The sequence below is a fragment of the Mixophyes fleayi genome, chromosome 3 (genome assembly GCF_038048845.1).
Source record: "Mixophyes fleayi isolate aMixFle1 chromosome 3, aMixFle1.hap1, whole genome shotgun sequence".
Lineage (NCBI taxonomy): Eukaryota > Metazoa > Chordata > Amphibia > Anura > Limnodynastidae > Mixophyes > Mixophyes fleayi.
In genome coordinates, this window is record NC_134404.1 from 147,013,731 (window position 1) to 147,035,432 (window position 21,702).

The 21,702-nt window shown below is 39.1% G+C and overlaps 1 protein-coding gene across 1 annotated transcript in view; it reads right to left on the reverse strand.

Annotated features, from left to right (window-relative positions):
• The window catches only part of BMP5 (bone morphogenetic protein 5), a 138,875-nt gene extending 126,436 nt beyond the window's left edge, over nt 1–12,439 (reverse strand). Inside the window, exon 1 of the mRNA XM_075202518.1 lies at nt 11,392–12,439. Coding sequence (XP_075058619.1) covers nt 11,392–11,851 — 460 coding nt within the window. The 5' untranslated portion in view covers nt 11,852–12,439. The remainder of the gene's footprint in view (nt 1–11,391) is intronic.
• Nucleotides 12,440–21,702: the final 9,263 nt, after the last annotated feature.

The following is a 21,702-nucleotide window of genomic DNA, read 5'->3' on the forward strand; positions in this document are numbered from 1 at the left end:
TTTATTTACTATTGAGGTCTCTTGCATGACCTTAGGGAACCTTGGTGTGTGCTGCAGATTGGCCACTTACTGGATGGATACAAATAGTGAGAAATTACTTATCAGTGTTTCCATACTGATCTAAATTCAACATGGAAGTTGCCTGAATGTGATGTTTAGGTTTATATGACAAAATAACTATTAGCAAATGTAAATAATTTATCTGCCATTCAGTATATCGCATTAAACTTGTTGTACATCTGGTTTTCTTTGGTGACAGCATCATAACTTATCAAGGAAAATAATCAGCATAATTGGTTATACTTAATTTGTATTGCTATAAAAAATACATTAATACAAGTCAATTCAATAAAAGCACACATTTTTAATATAACTGTAACCTCAACATTTAACAGAGGGTAACTATGAATAAGTCTTAACCACAGGTGCAGAAGCAAAGGAATGTAATTCATGTAAGAGACAATATTACGGCTTGGAGCATCAATATGATATAATGCTGCCCAGGTAGGGGAAAATAGCTAGGAGGAGAGTACCTGATAACAATGACTATATCCAAATATAACTGTACTCGTTATACTGTGCCACTATGAGGGATTAGCTCAGCACATCTACAGTGATATAGGGGAATACCTGAGTATTGCAGAATAAAATGGATTTATACATTTCCTAATTTAATATTATGCACACTCACCGCCCAAGGGTTGTGGGAAGAGCACTAGTGCTATCAGCAGTAGTAAACCTATGGTGTGGGTACAATATTTTTGCGGGCCCAATCTCCATAGAGAATCCAGCCCCATGCTGACCAGTCTAGGGTTGGTTTGGCGGTATGGCAGGGGGACCCCATGCTGCAAGTTTTCCTGCTATAGTGTACATGACTTTTTTATTTATTTTCTAATTTTTTACTAAAGCAAAGTCTGTGCTGATTTGACATCCTCATTAGCACAGATCTCGTACCAAGAAAATGTACCAGCAAAACAGATAGTCTCCTAGAGACCTATCTGCGGCTATTTCCCACTCAGTATAGCACGTAAAGAGAGTGAACCTGCTTTTATATTGCTAGGTTTGACCACTACCACCCCCGTTCCACCTCTCTAAGCCCAGACAGTCATAGAGCAGACCGAGATGGATCCTGGCTACTACACATGGGTCTGCATAAGGCCCTAGGAGAGCAAAATGTAGGTACTTAGAGCATAAAGACCTGAGAGAAATAGAAGATGCAAGGAAAATTCCAGCTATCTAGCAAAAGTTTTTCTTATTGGAATATTAATGTAAAAATGCGTTAAATTCTTGGATTTGCTGTTTTAAGTCAATTGAAACCTTGGCACCCCAAAATGAAAAAAGTGTTGCCTTGTTTCTTAGTAAAGCCTATATACATATACATATATATATATATATATATATATATATATATATATATATATATATATATATATATATATACATACATATATATATATATCTTTGTAACAACCGGTTAATATCTTTGTAATCAACCGGTGACATAGATATACAGCATTTGGCGATTCAGTGATAATGTATAGTGAGTTTTTCTGCATTTTAAATAGAATACAATTGAGCATGCTCTGATTCAAACCTGATCTAAAATTACATTTCTAGTATGAAAAACACACTACGAAAATAAAATCTTAGGTTTTGCAAAGTTCACATAACTCAACCCTCACAATATCAAATAACTAGTGAAGTAGTGAAAGTACCAAAATGTTTCATTTTGTCCTCAATTTTTTATGACATGTTTTAAGTCAGAGCAGCTGTTTCTAATATGTATTTGCTTTGAAAATGTGGCAGAGAAGTTTTTCTCTATTTTCATTTTTTTAGGACACAGGTGAAAGAAACGTTGGTCATGTAGCATTAACCTCATTGTACTGCAGGTGCACAGTACGACTGTAGGTGGTGCTGTGATTCTAATGCTGACAGACATTGTGAAATAATGATCACAGACATTGTGAAATAGTTCTTAAAGCCCATATACAGAACATTTGGTTCTGTGAGCAATCTGGACACATTTGTGTACTGTCAGATTGCATAGGTCTGTTCATTCAGGCCCCACTGTGATAGGAAGCAAGATGTAAGATGGTCAAAGGCCTGGTCTCACATCCATAGGATAAGGTCACATGGTTCATTATATTTGGTAGTTTAAAAAATGTAAAATGCTTAAATCTTCTTATGTGTTAGTGGGCTCATAAATGTGTACAACAAAATGGTCACTTACAGCGCTGAAAGGGTCACACAATCAGGAATGCCAGCATCAAACAGAAAGCTGTAACATAAAATTAAAATAGACATAGAGCAGTAAAGTCCCAACAGTAGAATGGGGTATCCACAATATTAGGCAGAGAAACCCTCTTCCAAGTGTGTTCCAGATAGTCAAGTATAGGATAACCACGTGAAGGGGCCCCCCTTAGCTGTATGCTTACAAACTGGTTTCTTTAAACACAGCACATCAATCAAAGCTCCATGAGGATGCTGACTGCTGACTTCACCGCATGCTCCAACGATAAAACATGTGCACAGAAATAAAATCATAGCATAATACCATTTATTAAATGACAATAAAATATCTAATAAAATCCACAGAGTTGGTCTGCTTCTAGGAGCGTACCTCAAGGCAAGATAAATGCAACATATACATTGTAACAGGGTGAATAACCCAAAGTCCAATCGACTTGTAGCAGCTGCCGTTACCCTCAGGTCGTTCCAGCAATCGTTCCCCTGTTAATCCTAACTGTGTAGTCTCTTGCCTAAACAGATTGTTTTCTAACTAGTTAAAGTGTCTCATTCCACACATTAACAACCATTCTGGAGATCTCCGAATATTTATTTAATTAAAGATGGCAGACACTCTTTCCTAGTGTGCCACCATCGCTGGACCTTTGTGTCCGTGACTGCCTAGGAGTCCAATTTAGTTCCAGAAACCATTTTGTTTGGTTCTTCACCTGACAATTACTACTACATACAGCATTAAACACTGAGGACCTCATTTAGAGTCGGACGCAAAGTCCTTTTTAGTCGCATCCAACAGAAAAACACTACCACGCATGTGCAGAAAGCTCCAAATCCGCCTGCATCTTGGACGCAATTAACACTTGCGACAGATTGCGACTCACTACAAGAGAATGGGAGGAACACAGATTTGTGAAGGCGTGACCATGTAAATACATCCTAGTCGCGGTGAGGCGCAGACACAACACACGTCAAAACAGGGCTAAAGCTGTGCGGCAGGAATTAGGTGGCGCAAGCGTTAGCTAGCTGCAGGAACTGCTCGCAGCTCGATAGGGTATTACGAGTGGAAAGCAACTGGGGTTGCATGCCACCCGCTACCAAGCTGCAGCACACTCCCACTCCTACACTTCCTAAACGGACTTTGCGTCTGACTCTAAATGAGGTCCTGAATGTTGTATGTGCCTGGTGAGAAGTGCAAAGCAAATAAGACTAATATTTAACTGCAAATAAAGTCATATTTTGTCCCTGATATAAATATAGACACAATTGTATATTGTACACTTATTTCTTATTCCTCTACTCAGGAAAACTACTTGACTAAATTAATGAATGTGGTTGGCCCATTTTTGAGAACTTCAAATAGTTTTTTTCCTTAACTTTGCCTATATTCTCTGCTTATTGCAATTAAATAAAAATATATTTTACTTCAATATGCTATCAAAAGAAACCCTTTTTATTTAAAAAAATAAACAATATAAAATTTGATGGAATAGATTAATGCAAATTAAATATTATTCACATCTCCAATACATAAACATGGGCCTGGCTATTGATGTGCAAAATAAAGGACATAATTAGTTTCTTGTTTGTTCTCTCTGGTTGGTACTTTATTTTCCAGATAATAAGTAAGCCTATTTTTAATTTTTCCCATATATATAGTTAACATGTAGCTGTTGTAACAAGAAAGCAGTAGGAAAGCTTCAGTGTGCCCATGAAATGATAGAAGTTTTGCATTGAGCTTCCCAATCTGGTATATAGTCATTAAAAAGATGTTACAAGCATCATTTACTACGTGTGCAGCAGTCTTGATTTTAGCGCAGTTCCCTAGCATTTCTATCCATCTGCTAGCAATTTGGGGAATCGGTAGGTATAGAAAGAGATGAGCAAAGTACAGCTGATTGATGCCTACATAACTCTTTCAAATAGTTTCTCAATTGATTTTTTATGATCCTTTTCTTTTTAGCATCAACTATGTGGATACATTGGCTTAACTCCAAATTGCCTAATGATGTTATACAGATTAATCAGAGAGAGAGAGAGAAAGAGAGGGAGACAGACAGAGAGAGAGAGAGATCGAGAGATTCAGAGAGACAGAGAGAAAAAGAGAGAGGTGACAGAGATAGAGAGAAAGAGAGAGAGGGAGGGAGAGGGAGAGAGAGAGAAGGAGGGAGAGGGAGGGAGAGAGAAAAAGAGGGAGACAGGGGGAGAGAGAGAGAGAGAGAGAGAGAGAGAGAAGGAGAGGGAGATAGAGAGGAGAGGGAGAGAGAAAGAAAGGGAGACAGGGGGAGAGAGAGAGAGAGAGAGAGAGAGAGAAGGAGAGGGAGATAGAGAGGAGAGGGAGAGAGAAAGAAAGGGAGACAGGCGGAGAGAGAGAGAGAGAGAATGAGACAGAGAGAGAGAGAGAGAGAGAGAGAGGACAGATATAAAAAACAGAGAGAGATTGATAAGTGCAGATTAACCAGTTTATTACTAAAGTGTTTAATATTATGCTTCAAAGAAAAGGTAGCTTGTTCTGCATGTTCTACATTTATAACACACAATTCACAGTATGCTGAAGAAATTAGGAAAAAAGAAGACTTCATTAGTGAAATGCATAATAAAATTATTCCATGATGGTAGCAATGTTTAGAGACCACTGTGGTCTTGAAAAAGAGACTGCAGCTTTCTCGAAACGTTCTGCCTTTTCAGTCCTAAGCAGTGGCGCACACAGGGGGGTTTCTGAGTCTCCAGAACCCCCCCCCCCCTGCGCCTACCAAGTGGCCACCATAGCGGCACTATCCTATACAGCAGCCGCGGCACTGTCAAAGAAGTGTCTGCGGCAGCACCGCCGCGAATGCTTCTTTGACAGCGCCGTGGCTGCTGTATAGGACAGCGCTGCCGAAACGTAGCTGCTGCGCATGCAGGGGCGCATGCGCAGCAGCTCTCTCTCGTGGTTTTTTTTTTTGGGGGGGGGGGGTCAGGGGTGGGGGGAAACCCCCCCTGACAATCCTGTCTGCGCCCCTGCTAAGGGACCCGCAAGCAATCATTAATGCAACATGTAACTTAGGGCCTGATGTTGAGCTACGGGCAAAGCAAAAAAGGAGAAAATTTGCACTTTGGCAAAACCATGTTGCTTTGGAGGGGGAGGTTAACTTAAAATGTGGGGACAGATTTATATTTGGGGCAGATCATGTCCTAGATGATCCCTATATTTCAGTGTAAAAATAAAGCAATCAGATATTTGTGTGCTACATGTAAAAGCAGCCAGCATTTTCTTGTTGCAGAAAAATAATTCATTTGCACCACTTGCAATGGAACATGGATTAAGTTTTTCCTTTGCTCCTAACTCAGCATCAGTCCCTCGGTCTTCATTTAGCCGCAACTGGAAGTAAAAAATGCGTTATGTGCAGCATTTTTCACATTGTGTACACCTCTACATGGCCCCCTTTGGGTCTATATTACATGTTCCTGTTTTATGTGTGATCTATTCACCCCACTGTCCAGCACTGCACTGTGGCAGCTTACAAATCAATAATGCATTTGCAAACCTTTCCAAAAACACTTGTTTTCATTATCAAAAATGTTATACAATGTATTTTACGTTTTACAACTGCAATTTTTGTCTTAGATTTGACACATGAATAGCACATGTAGCAGCCTGTTCAAGTCGGGAAAAAGTACAAACAAAACTTGTTTTAATATTCAGAAACTCACACAGATAGCTGTATCATTGGTGAGATGTCGCCAATCGTGACATACAGAGAATGTCGAGGAATGGGGGTGTTGATCATCTTCTAGTCTCCTAGGTGTCACTCAAATAAAGCAGCCATAGAGAAGTGTCAGTTGCAAATGGATAAATATTCTCGGAGGTTACAACCCGAATGTATGAGCAATCCCGCAAAGTGACCCCCTACAGATATGTGATGTGCCCCCCTTGTCTCTCCTTGAGAATCAATCACTCGTGTCATGCGAATTAGACCTGGCCCCCGGGTCTGCTCCATATCTTATAAACCTTCTACAGAGATAATCTTGTTAACTGTGCTCCATCCTTTCATTCTACGAACCATGTAAGCGGAAAATCTGTTTCTAGCCGACTATGGAGTTTAATTTTATGAGAGGAAAAAAAATATGGGGAAACCCTACGCCATAACCAATAAAATATAATCTTTGACTGCAGTCTGAGTCATTCATAAATATAGGTGGAGAACAATGGCACCTCTTGTTTGCCTCTGATCTCTTCCCATGTGTGATCCAGTCACCCACACTGCCACTTATAATAATAGCAGAAAGGAGCTTTCCCACGACTATAACTGTTATTAAATAAAATTATATACGCGATGGGGGTACAGAAAATAGCGGAGTGTTTATCGGCTGCTTCCCTAAACTAAATAAAACAGGTATGTTGGGATGCTAAATAAACTGTTTAAATAATCCCAGAGTTTTCTCTTAACATTTGGGTCTTCTGATATCCTTTGTTGTAAACAGCGTTACAACAGAAAATGAAAGATCAAATAAAGCGCAACAATTAGGAGTTAGCAAAGACTACTGAGCGCAATATAGTTCTGGTAACACAGCTCGCCACAAAACGTCAGCCCCGCTTATTAATCACTTTTGTTTAGACAAGATAAGTCATTAATGGTTTAGTTCCTGCCATTATCCGTGTGCATTCATTGAGTCATTTGCAGACAGTTATACTATACCATAGCATTCAGCATCATTATTATTATTTGGAAATTGTAAAATATCACCTTTTATTTTTAGGACAGATTTGTAAAATAGCCACATTAATGAACACATGCCTTACATTTAGAATTAGCACACCAAAATGAAACAGAAAAGATCCGCGTTTTAATGCTAAGCAAAGAATAGTATTTGTGTTCTATAGACATGACTGACGGATAAAGTGCACGGCCCCCTGGCAAACATGAAATATTAGGTAAAATGCCTCTTAGGACATGAGGATTCCGGCCCTAGTTGGTTTGTATTGGGTGGATGAATGATATGGACAGTGCCCCCTCCATTTACCTTGCTGGACAGATTTCTTGCCTTTGGCCAATTAAAATTGTCAGGTAATGAAAGGACTTTAGAAGAAAGAGAGAACAAAGGACATGAAAGAAAAACAAAACAGCAGATCCGACGAGAACAGCAGTGTGGGAAACCATTCCGAATGATTGAAAAAGACCCAACCCAATGAAACCCTGGGGATTGTTACTGCAGGGGGAGGCTGCAATTGGCACTTCATAAACTGATCATTTTCAAATGCTTACAGCTTAATCTAATCCTTGATGTATAAATTAAAACCGGAACCAATCGATTTAACCATGAGTCAGCCTTAAGGGTAATGTAATGTAAAGCTTGGAAGTGAAGAGGAATTCGTTCTCTCTGACCTCAGTTAGTGGCCTAGTTAGCTTCAGGACTAGGCGGTGGTCGGGAAATTAGATCAAAATGTTTAAATAAAAGATAGAGATATCCCTCCATGACGCCCCCAATGTCCTTCCTGCTCTTGTCACCCCCTAGTCCTTGTTTTTTGTCGCAGTCAAAACGTTCTATTAACATTTTCAATTAAAGCAAAATGATGTGATGGGGTGAATTAAGTTTGATCTGTACAGCCTTTGATCTCCACTCTCTTCATAATCCAGAAAACCCTTTCACTGCCGGGAAGCTTTATGACTAACTTTAAGAGGTTTATGAGAATATAAGATGAGTTCATTCCTCCGGAGTAACAAAGCATTGTTATTAGAGGCGTATCTCTAATTTACCAGGTTTTTGATCTCCTTTAAAAGGGTTTTGGTAACCCAGTAATTGCCGGGACTGTTATCCCGGTTGTGACAAGAATGTACAGTAATATTTGTGTAATATAAGGACTTTGAATTATTATATAAATTATTGAGACTTTGCTGCACACTTATCTGATAGATCTATTATATGTTTCTTCAAGTTTAATATATTATAACAGGTACAGATGGATGTTATAACACATCACAATCGGAAAGCACAATGAGCGATCCTATTGTGTGAATGTACATGTATATAAGACTGTTTGTCAGAGAGTGGTGTTTGTGTCTGTAAATCTATATATCACCCTTTGACCCATGACAACGATATGCCACACAATGTTAAAGGTACAGTGTAAATAATGGCAAAATGCCCTGATAGATGTACAAGAGGAATATCATCATCAGCATCAGCATCAGATATCTATATCATGAGACCTTATTGTCGCTCCATTACAAGAACTAAACCTATTAAATCATTTAAAAGATACATATTGCCTATAGGAAACGCACACTGAGAAGTCCTCCATAAGCATATATATATATATATATATATATATATATATATATATATATATATATATATATATATGTATACATATATATATATATATATATATATATATATATATATATATATATATATATATATATATATGTGTGTGTGTGTGTGTATATTTATATATATATATATATATATATATATATATATATACATATCAGACGACCTATGGAAATATAGTACATGATCCAGTATACAGTATATATAATTGAAATTTAGTTACATCAATTCCAAAGCCTCTTCCCCCGCAGCAGAGCCGCCCAGCTTGGAAAGGATCACCAGTCAGTCAGTGAAAATAATATTTATAAGTGAAATTCATCACTCAGCATATGCTAAATCATTTGCCTTTTTTTCTACCTGTGATTTATTCGTTGCATTTTGCCCATAAACTCAGCTTCTGTTTTTCTCACAAATTACGTTTGACCATAAGATCACTTAAACATCCAGGAAACTGGCCACCCACTCGAAACTAATAAGATCGGCTTACATTTGCAGATACATTTTATGTATGAAAGAAAACAGAAGGACTGTATTGAAGAAATAAAAAATACTTAGGGTATATAGGTGGTTAAATGAAGTACATTCTCATTGCACAGTTCAGGCTTTAATTATTGAAAGTATTAATCAACCAACAGGAGTAAATTGAAGTTGATTCATTAATAAAACGATTCTATCTTCTCATATTTAAGCTAGTTATTGTGCACATGTAAATAATAATCTTTTTGTTTAAACCTTAGAGTTTGGAGATGTTAATTAGCCAAGGGCCAGGTCAGAGTCCCTACCACAGATATTTATATATATATATAAAAGTTCTTTAGGAACTATCTCAGCCACCAAGCTGGCTTCTTTCAGCCTGAAGGTTTCAAAGTTTCACGTATTTGTTTATCTAAGCAATGAATATGTTCAATTGTGTCTGCTCAGCTTTAGAGTGGGCTAGTTTTATTAGAATCATAGGCCCAGTTTATGTGTTTTTTTAGAGGTGAGAAGTTCAAACATGATTTTGACTGGGAGGTTTATGAAAAAAAAATCGGAATACAATTGCAGCTTTTGTTCAGAATATCTGGTTCTGTTTAAGTTTCATGAAATCTGTGTTGTCTTATGTCATAATATTATTAGCACAGAATTGCTTTGTCAATTCTGTGCCCAGTACACGCTAGTTCGGGTGCACGATGCTTTTCTAATCATTTCCTTCCTGAATCACACCAAACGTTGGAACTTTGTAGCTCAGATTTTCTCAAAACGTTCTGGTTGTTTTCCTGAGTACAGTGTGTGACCCCCACGCTAGACGGTGCTTTTTGTAACTTTGCTGAAACTAGATTCTTTTGTATGACTGGTATATAAAAGCTACAGTAGATAGAAATAAAGTGAAACAACATTAACAGCTGTATACTTTTGCACATATAGTAAGTTTAAGAAGACCACAAAATTGGTTACTTGTGTTCACTGCACTGTCAGATGTGATATTTCATATTTACGTCTTAATATTAACACGTTCTATTTAAAATAACTAGTTTGGAGCCATTCACTTACTAATTAATGAAGTATTTCGGCTTCTTTCTTCTAATTTTTTTTTCCCCTCACATTTACGTTTATAATGCAATCATTATTGACAATAAATAACTCATTTAACACTTTCTGTGACTGTGTCTGTGTTATATTGAGTTGTATTTTATTGTCTTTCATAAAAAATGCGATCTATACAGAAACAGGCAAGCTATGGCTCTGTCAGCTTTCGCAGGACTGTATGTCCTAGCAGGCCATGAGAGCAGGAGATTTGCTGGGATTTTTAGTTCCACAGGTTGCCTAAAACTTGATCTAGAAGGGCTACGCGTAGGGACTTACAGTCAGATCCCGGGTAAGTACTTGACGCCGCATATTGTAGAAGTGCATGGCTAATTTCTCTCAGCAGCAAATGTTTATTTTCTAACTTCATGTTAAGGTAGCATATCCTCAATTGGCAGAATACCACGGTGATCTAAACACGGCTTCTGTGTATTCCTGCCCTAATTGTGCTAAAACAAGAGGTTATATAATAGGAACGCGAGCACTGAAATTACAATTAATTTCCATACAACATAGTTTTGTCTACCGCAATTATGGAGCAGGTTTCAAATGCATGATAGTATACAAGTGATCATCTCCTAGGACAAAACACCGACTGTACACTTGTTACAGAAAGCCACGGAGCAATTAATAAGAAAGAACAATCTTCTGTAACTTTCCCATATGGTGAGCATGTATCTTACATCATGTTTGTGTTAAGAATTCAACGTAAACCGCAAAGCAGCCCTGATCAGTCCAAGATGTGACCTGTCAAAAGTCTCCTCTTCTGCTGCAGAACTAACGCATTTGGGAAGATTTGATAAATTGGATTTCTGATGATTTGGCAAGATAATGAACATAATCCGTCAGATAAAAAATTAAGGTTGTGTGTAGCTATTTACAAGTGCAGATTGTATCTCACAGGTCTCTGATGTATATGGTACAAGTGAGCTCTTGAAAAGGTTTGGGAGATTCTATTTAGGAAATATAAGTAACTGTCAAACAATGATACTTCACAGGAACCACCATGAATTTAAACGAACCAGTTATTTTCAGATTTGTAGACTGGAGAGACTTAATGGACTCTTCACACTTAAATATACATGACATAATAGATGATTTACAAATAGATTTGCAGCTCAAGGACAGGTATGTCATCTTAATGATGAAGTTACATCTTCTTATTAATGTTGACAACAAATAGTGCACGTTTCACATCAAAACGTAAATGGTTTAAAATTAGTGTTTTAAGATGAGCAAACATATTCATTACATATTACAATAATAACTTACCAAGATTGACGAAGCTCATAACCATGTCAGCATCATTGAGAAAGTTAGTGTCATGCAGGCTGGCTAAAGGCGGACTCTGGGTGGTCAGTGGGGCTGTGCGATAGGACTGGGCTTTTCGGGAATAACCGTTAGCCACGGCTGGGTATCCCCTTCTCATCCCCCTGCTCTCTACCATAGATCCACTCAGGGTGTACCCCAACATGTCATGCTCCTCTTCATTTGCCATCACGTTATACAGGTCCAGCATGAAGAGGGGAGCAGAGGACGCCTGTTTCCCAGGTGAGAAGGGCCTAGGTCTGTGAGGTAAGCCCAGAATGGACAGGATCTCTCTCTGGATTTCCTTTCTTTCGTGGTTTCGGAGTCTCCTGTATATAAAGCTGGAATGGACATGGTTTTCCCCCAAGCCCCCCACAAGGCAGCAGCTACAGAACAAGGCTACTATCACCCCAAGGAGTTCCATATCTCAGGAGCTGACAATCTCACTCTGCTCCCTTTATTAATAGCTCGCAAGTTCAGTAGACTTCAGAAAACAACAGGACGACAATCCTCTTACTACGTCAATGTCATTCGTAGATCTGACATCTCTGGAGATAAGTTCTTCTAGAGATGTCACCAGACTTTCTTGTCCAAGCCAAGTGCAATATTAATGTCCTTATATTACTGCACTAGGCAGTTTGGTTGCTGGAGATAGAAGTCCAAATTATAAGCAGAGCTGCATTTTTCCATGTTAGTCAATAAAAGTCTCTGTGTTTCCTAAGGGTGCTACTAAGTTTCATCAAGCTTCTCGCTCAATTTCACGTTGCTCTAACAACACCTTGAACTCGCTCTTAAGACAAGCTCACATACTGCCACTGCACGGTCGTCATGATAACGTTACCATGTGTTTCCTTTCATCCATCGGCAAATGAAAATGCATATGAACACACGGTTACAGATGAATTATTCTGCAGAATGTAGCCAGAAAGTATTGAAAGTCCATGTAAAGCCTCGCTGTGTCTGTTATTTCCACCTACATGTAGTGCTCACATAAATATACAGCGCTCTTCTAGTGAGATCTAAAGACCAATGTAAGCAAATCCCTGCTGGGAAAGAAGAGGCTTCTCATTGTAATCTGAAACTAGTAAGGCAAAGCACCATTAACCCCTTCAGCTTGCTTCATTTTTTTACATTGATATGACGATCTGTGGGTTGTAAATTATGAATGATTGATGACAATAGCTAAATGTATCCCTTAAATTGCATACACATGTGATTATAATTAACTCAATTTATATAACTCATTTTCCTTTTCTCTCAAACCTCTCCTTAGTTTTGCCTACATAGTGCATCCCACTCTCCCCATAGGAGAACATGTGCAGCATTCATCATAAATGGTGACTGAATTAGTAATATATACACACTTTGAAGACAAGAGCAGGGGAATTGGGGATGGGGATTATAGGTTAGTACAACCCCACCACCTTCAGAAATACTACATTTTCCATATGAAGACTTGTAAAGATGTTGAATTGTCCGCACTACCAACACATGCTAATCTTTCCAGTACACTATATATTAATCTCTAGACTTTAAGGACAGGCCAGACTCATGAACAGCCGGCTGTACATCTTGACCCCGCAGGTGAGGTGGCCACATCAGCCCAGTAAATCCAGACACATATTACACATATTAATTTAGAAGCATCCCTGCAGTTTTTGTATGCAACATGCATCATCCAGCTCACGTAATAACATAATAGTAGTGCAACCATGCTGTCTGTATATTTTACATGGTCATATCCATGCATGTACCTAGCTTATTTTTCTAGGTTATGTTTTACAGTCTTAACATAGCGGGGAACACTGGCTGTGAGATTTACAATAGTGTAATGTCATAGTAAATCCATTCACAAGTAATTATACATTCAATAGCTGACTGTGCTGTATATTTTTTGTAGGCAGTGCATGTTTTTTTATGTGACAAAGCTCTGGGGCCTCCGGCTGCAGCGTTTCTCAGGTGTTTTCCCTAGGTAGAAGGTTTTGCCTAAGCCTTGATCATAGGTGACTTGAAAAGCAGGTGAGCTATTATATAGCACGGAGTCAGGGCTCCTTCGTTAACGTCAGTTCTTCTACGAAGGATTTGGGATTTGTTTGGATGCTTTTATATATTGTGCTGTATATTGCTATGTCTATGGCACATTTCTGATGTTCATACATAGGTGATAGAAGTTCAAACAATAGCGCTGTGTATATTTCTTCATTTATTGCAATATTATAGCATTAGTGTTGGGTAATAGCCTATTTTACCCCATAATTTGTCATTAGTGTTTTACAACAGACTTAATTAACATGTCCTATACAGACAATGATTTACCCATTAATTATTCCTTTTTATCTTGAAGGTGTAAAGTTGACTAAAAATATTTATGTGAGGCATTTACAATGACCAGAACATCCAAGAAGTAATCTGAGACTTCCAGGACTAACAATGGGTCAGTCCAGGGACAGCTACTGTTTCTGTTAGACATCATTTTTAATAGTTGGGAGATTACATTCAGTCTTAAGTGCTGTGCTGTTTACACTGGGAGCTGTTGTTTCATTCTGGAACTCCTGGAAATAATAAACTGTTATATTTGTGACAACATCCATGTATTCACAAAGCTGAAGAAGACAAATATCTGCAAACAATGATATTTCTACTAATTTCCCCCTCTCAGTGTACAATGACAAATGCTTTACAAGAATTCCTGTAGGTCCTAAGGAGATTGGAGCAACATTTTCAAAAATATTCACCTGATTCTATATTTAGCAATAACATATCTCACATTTTGCAGCAGAATATATCCTTAAGTGTTCCCAGTGGTAGCCCAACATCACCATACAGCAGTATGCGCTGACCCTCATTGTCCCTAGCCTATACATTCTGCAATTTAAATTTTATACATACTGATTCATTGAGGAACGTAAATGCTGATAAGTGTTGTAGTTTGTGCTTCTTCACTCTACGCACATGCGAATCCGATACATACGCCAAAGAACGCAACTCATGTTCACATGTAACTGACACTTCCTACAGCCTATGATTTCATGGGCAGAACGGGAAGGGGAATGGGCTTATGCACGTAGTTGATGTACAGTAAGGACGTGCCAAGGCTGAGCGCACGCAGCAGCATCCGATTCAAGCTTTGGGCATCTAGAAGGTATGTGATTTTGGTTGTATTACTGTAGTTGATACAGACGTGCGTATGCTCAAAATGCATATGTTTTAAAAAAAACATACAATATGTTCATTTTGCGTGCTCTAATGTATCAGGCCTACTATGTGGAATGACATTCCACTGAAAGGCAAAGCAAAAGAATAAACCAAGAAAGCTGTCCTTTTCATTTCTATGAAATTCCATCCACTGTTTGCAGAAATTTTTGTGGTCCTCTCCAGGGCTGGATTAACCCGAGGTCTAACTGGGCTACAGCCCAGGGGCCTCGGGCATCCAGGGGGCCCTTGACAGAGTTTAGCAGAGGTATTGATCAGGACGGGGGCGGGGGCGCCCCCAGCCCGATCAATGCTGAGCTCTGTCACTGCAGTCCTCCTCCGGCGCTCAGTAATCTCCTTACTGAGGAGATCTCACGAGAGTGTCACGAGATCTCCTCAGTAAGGAGCTTACAGCGTGCCGCGGAAGGAGGACTGCAGTGACAGGAGAGGAGAAGGTAAGCGCTTGGAGGGAGGGAGGGGGGGGGCGGTCGGTCGGCTAACAGGGGGGCCAGGCTGCTAATGGGGGGGGGGCCTCACGGGGGAATGGGGGCCCCATTAGCCCAGGGGCCTCCATTCCGTTAATCCGGCCCTGGTCCTCTCTTCAGATGGTAGTTGTACTTTGCACATGTCATAATTGTTATTTTTTACTTGATGTAATATGTGATAGGGTAAATCTGCTTGTTTCTTCCTTGAGAGGCAAAATAAATACTAATGCTAATTAATATGTGAACAGAATGAGGAACAAATTAATTACATAAGTTTAAAAGCACAATCTGACATTTATCAAATACATCCTCTTAGATGTTACCTTTAATGGAGTGTTACAGATAATAAATCTAGCTCATAAATGCACACAGAGAGCCACATATAGACATTTCCATCTAATACAGAGATTGAATTTGCATTCAAATAAAGACACATCGCACATGTTGAGCCAGACAGTCTGTAACTTATATCAGTGATGGAGCACCAATAAGTTTCCAATGTCCTGACAGGCGCACATGCGTCTGAGTTTCAGTGGAATATCTACTAAAAATCATGTATGGTGGCTGCTTTAAACTGCCACACATTGTCAGCGGTTTAGTGCTCAAAACCACCATGTTTACTATAGGGCAGTTTGTGGCTGCAGTTTAAAATGCCTGGCGATGTGTGCTGGATTAAAAACAGCTTAACTGCTGGTGGTTTAGAAAAAATCCACCAGGAAAAAGACAAGTTTACCTATAACTGCTTCTGAATGCCTGGACAGCTCTAACATGCTGTTTGAGATATCTTGCCACTGAGAACATAAGAGAAGGCACTACTGATATATACATTATGGAGGCAATTATTATTTATTGAAAAGGGGCCAAATTAACTTATTTGTGCCAATTTTATTTTTCATTACATTAAGGGGACAATATTATTGTATTATTATATCATGGGGGCACTAGGTAGTGCCACATGTGGGCATCATAAATAATTATTACCCCATTAACAATCAAATAGAATACCGGGTTAATTATATATTTATATTTCCCCATAATATAATACAATAATATTGTTCCCATAATATATTGAAAAATAAAATGTACCTGATAAGTTAATTATAATTTAATTTTGCCCCTTAATCAAATGATGATAACCCCCATAATTTATATGTCAATGGTAACTCCTTTTATGTTCTGAATGGCCAGCAATCTCGCCTCTCACAACCACCTCTTTTGTTTTGGCCGTGTGGATGGCGGTTTTGTAGCTGTTTTGTAAACCCCTGCTTAGTAAATCCGGCTGCTTGTATGTTCATCGTTGTTAAAATCTTGATGATGAACTGTAAAGTGGTGGCTTTAAAAAATGTTCATTCTGGCTGTTTTAATGGTGGATTGGCCTTTCGTAAATCCAGTGGTTTTGAAAAAACGTCAGAAAACTGGTGGTTTCATCAAACTGGCCTTTAGTAAATATAGCCCTCAGTCTGCATAAGTCGCATAATCTCCAACATTCCCTTGCACACCCCCTTATTCCCCTGTTCCGTCTCTTCAATTATAAAGGGGTAAAAGCGGTTGTAAACCTAAGATGCGGCTCAGTCTACAGATGAATGTAACTGTATCTACTGCTTTGTGGGTATGCGCAGAAGTGCAAAAAGCATACTATACCATGAAAACGCTTTTTTGCATCCAATTCTCCATGAACTCCAGAATAGTTCGCAATACATTTGTGTTAGAAGTGTTTTACAAAATTCAATAGCACAAACTGAACTATAAGCCACAGTTATGGATGTTTTACATGTGATTTATTGTTATGTTTGTGTGTATGAAGATACAATAACTTACATGATGCTTAGCCCAGTAATGAAGATGGTACTTTAAAGACACAGCACAAAATTAAATATATTGGTATTTTCACCTGCCAGATAATGATCATACAGGTTATTTGTAAATATTGCATATATCTAGTTTAGAAGTGTGAATAAATGTCTGACTGTGAAATAAAAAATAGTCATATCAGACAATGTTGCTGCTGTTGGCAATTAACAGGGGCAGTCTGGGTTGGGGGGTACCTGTTCCCATGCTGGACCCTTAGTGGGCTACCTTGGGCTGGGTCTCTGGGCCACCTGCATTTTTTTCCTTTAAAGTGTTCCTAATAGGCTGCTGAGTCGAGTCGTGCCCCCCCGGCTAAAATTTGCCAGCCTTCCTCTGGCAATTGATGCATCATGGATAGAGATGGGCAAACTAATTTGGCTTAATTTTAGTGATTAGCAAATCATTTGTAAATCGGTTGAGATGCTCCCAAGATTTAATAAACAGTGTATGATCCAAGACAATCATAGTGCATAAAATGTAAAGAAGCCAATCAGCAAGCATTGCCGAATGTCACATGTCTATAGTCTTATAAAAGGTGTTTACAAGTGCTCTGGCACTCATTCTTCCTGGATGGTTTTAGGGGAAAGTGTGGATGCTTCTATTTGCAATTGTGATTGTGACTTGTGACATGAGCTGTGACTTAACTGTAGCCTAGCTTCTGACTATTGTAATCTTCATCATCACTTCTGTTCTGTACACACTTGGTACATAGCAGCATTGTCTCCTTTGCCTATGTTTTATTCTACATTCGACTTAGTTAGATCTACAGTGACTCACAATGTTATGGAGTCAGAGATATAATATTGTTTTGTTTCTCCATTGCACCCATGCCATATCCATACAAATGTTCAAACACCCAGGCAATACATTGTTTACTATTTCAACTGGTGTGTTTTTACAATACACTGACTGTTGCAACCCCCCTTTCCCCCAAACAAAATTGCATTTGTCACTATTGTTGTTCTCTCTGTCCATAGGTTCTAATTGAAGGCCTTTTGTATTGGGAAGTTACTATATCAAGTCTATAACATTGATGGTAAGTTACTTTATAGAGAATGACCTCTATCCCTAAAAGAAAAGTATCAAAAGTCCCTTAAGTCAAAGTGGGGGTTTTGTTGATATGAGTCAAACATATTAAATTATGTACTAGCTAGTCCATGTTTGCAAGTATATCTATGTATCTAGCAAAATGTAAGCATGAGGTATTAATTCATATTTTGTTCAAAAATCTAAGCTTACATACCAGCGTTAACGGTACCTGATTTTCAAGCACTACACTAACATTTATGCTTCAAACACAATTGAATTGTAGTTAAAATAAAATGCACATACCTCCCTGGTATAGAGACAAATATCTAACAAGGGCCGGATTGTAAACCACACTCCATAAGCCTTTAAACCACATACTTTAATATTGCTGGATATATATAGATTTGTAGTGGTAAAGGCTGATATCAAATGACTTTTCGTTCTGAAAGTGTAAAATGGGGACATAATTTTGCCACATCAGAATGGGACCCAAGAAATGCTTAGACAAAGACTTCAGTTGTTCATTCATCATCATCATCATCATCATCATATTTATTTATATAGTGCCACCAATTCCGCAGTGCTGTGCAGAGAATATTTGTTATTCACTTCAGTCCCTGCACCATTGGAGCTTACAGTCAAAATTCTCTGACACACACAAATACACTAATGTTAGTTTTGTTAGTAGCCAATTAACCTACCAGAATGTTTTTGGAGTGTGAGAGGAAACCGGAGCATCCAATTTGAAACCCATGCAAAAACATACAAACTAGACACAGATATGGCCATGGTCAGGAAACAAACTCATGACCCCAGCTCTGTTCATTAAACAAAATAAGGAAATTTGCCAGAGAAAAAATGCATTAGTGCATTCACAACAGCCTCATGGTAATGAACCTAATAATAAACTTTACCAAACTGTCATGAAATCTGCCTCCTAGGAAAATTAAAAAATCTACACCAATCTCCAAAAATCTATATTCATAGAAATTCTTGCAGAAGTTGCAAAAAAGATGTAGAGCCACCAAATTGTGCAATTTGTGCAATGGATGGAAAAGGGTGGAAGCATGCATAAATTAGCCCAGTGGTAGTCATATTTTTTATGGAAGAAATACAGACAATTATCTTGCCAACCCATATATACATTGTGATTGCTTGCAATGAAAATGGCGACAGTCACAATGCCGACATTAAAATGGCAATGCCATTGGGTCTAGCAGCAATACAGCCACTGGACCAGCTGGCAGCAAACAGTGATAAAAATAAATAAATGCAAAAAATATGTGTGTCCCCCCTCTCCCCAGTCATATTAATACTAGTGCTGCCAGCCTAGTGCTGGTCAGAGGAAAATCCGGAGGACAAACAGTGTGGGGTCCCCTGATGTTCCTCCAAACAGTCCTAGGCTTTCCCAGCCAGGGCTGGTGTCATCATAGCAAAGTCCCCCTGCCATGATGTCAACCAGCCTCAGACTGGTCAGTACGGGGCATGATTCCCTAGGGAGTTGGGGTTCACAAAAAATAAAAAATGTGGGCCCTCTCCTTAGTGGTACCCAGCCCCATGCTAATAGTACTAGGGCTTTTCCCACACCCCTTGGTGATTGGCATGTGATAATAAATGGTTATAAAAAAAGAACAAAATGAATGAAACAATATTTTACATTGGTGAAGTACAGGTCCCAGCAAGACCAGACTGCCATGAGTATTCTAGGCATACTGGTGCTTGTAGTACTACAGTATTGTTGCAGCTTGTAATAGTACCCCTTTCTTGAGAAGGGTTTAAGGAACCCCTACATCCTCATTTCCCTAGAAATTGCTTGTAGCACTCTCTTTTGAGCTTCTCAGCATGCAAATGCTTCTGAGGAATTCATGACCTCTCCTCTGGGCTGTACCCCTTCCATTGGACTAAGAAGTGTAGTTGACCTTGTACTTTTTTGGACTCCAGAATATTTTCAACATTGAATTCCTTTTGACCATCAGCCTGGATGGATGAGGTCTACCTGGACGCTGAGAACAGAACTTGCTGGAAGGAATGACAGGCTTTAGCAGGGAGCAGTGGAAGGTGTTGGGTATCCTTAGTGAACTAGGAAGCATTAACCTGAAGGCAACAAGATTCACCTGTTTGGTGATAACAAAAGATCCAATGAACCTAGACTGTAACTTCTTACAGGCTGCTGAAGTTTGATATTTCGGGTAGAAAGCTAGACCTTGTACCTTGTTGCCCACTTTGAAGGCACTACTTCTGCAGTGTCAACCAGCAAAGTATTTGGACCGAAAGGAGGCATGATGTAAGGCAGAGTGGACCTTCTTCCAAATGATTTTAAGATAAGAAGCGGAATGGCGTACCTCAGGAAGACTGGAAAAAGTGATGGTGGACAAGGAATTGGCCCTGGGATGAAATCCAAACTTGCAGAAAAATGAAGATATGTTGGTGAAAGTATGACAGGTGTTTTTATAAGCAAATTCTGCTCATGGTAGTATTGCTGCCCAGTCATTATGGAATTTGAAAATGTAAAATCGGAGGAACTGTTCTATGGACCGGTTGACTCTTTCCATCTGCCCATTTGCCTGAGGATGGTAAGTAGAGGACAGACTGAATTTAATGCCGAGCAGGATACAAAAACAGCCTACTTCCAGAACAGAGCAACAAACTGTTCTGAGACAGTGTCAAGGGCAAGGCTATGGAGATGGAACACATAATGAGCAAACAGTTTGGCAAACATATGAGTTATGCAAAGCTTAAGGAGAACATCTCTGACATGTAAATAGTGTTGTGCAAGGAGCGTAAGTAAATCAGGATGTCATCCAAATATATGACAAAAAACTTGCCAAGAAATCCCGAAGGACATCATTAATCAAGGTCTGAAATACTAAAGGGACATTACAAAGATCAAAAGGCATGATCAGATATTCATAATGGCCTGATTGGGCATTGAAGGCCGTCTTCCACTCATCACTCTCTCTTATCCGAATAAGATTGTATGCCTCTCAGATATCATTCTCGGAGAAGATGGTGACCTCTTTTAGTTGGTCGAAGAGGACCAAGATAATAGGCAGTGGATCAGTGTTTTTTATTGTGATTTTCTTCAATCCTCTAAAATTTATGCATGACTGCAGGTTCCCATCCTTCTTGGAGCCAAAGAAGAATCCGGCTCCAGCCAGAGAATTGGAGGGCCTAATAAAGTCCTTCTTCAGATTCTTCTCAATGTACATCTCCATAGTTTTCTGGTTTTTGCAGTAAACAATGCATAGAGGTAGCTGGGAACCAGCAACCAAGTCTATGGCACAATCATAATCCCGATAAGGAGTCTGTTATTTTTTTTAGTATAGACATCCAGGATGTCGTGGAGAGGCAGATGAAGTGGCTTTGAAACAGATTGCAGGACACGCAGGGACAAGGACAAGCAGGAGGTCAAGCAAAACGAGCCCCAGCGGATTATCTCACTTTGTTCCAATCAATGAAAGGATTGTGTTGGTAGGTCCAAGGATGACCCAGGATAAGCAGAACAAAAGGACAGCTGATCAAGTATAAGGACACATTCTCAAAATAAAGTGTTCTGACCATCAGCTAGAGTGGCAGTGATTTGGAAGAGATTTTGCTGCTGAATGTTGGATAGTTGCTGTTGGATTGTTTCCATCCAGAACACAGACTGTGATTACCGGTTCCATCTTCAAGAAAGGAATACCTAAAGCTTCAGCAAACTCAATATCCAGGAAATTTCCAG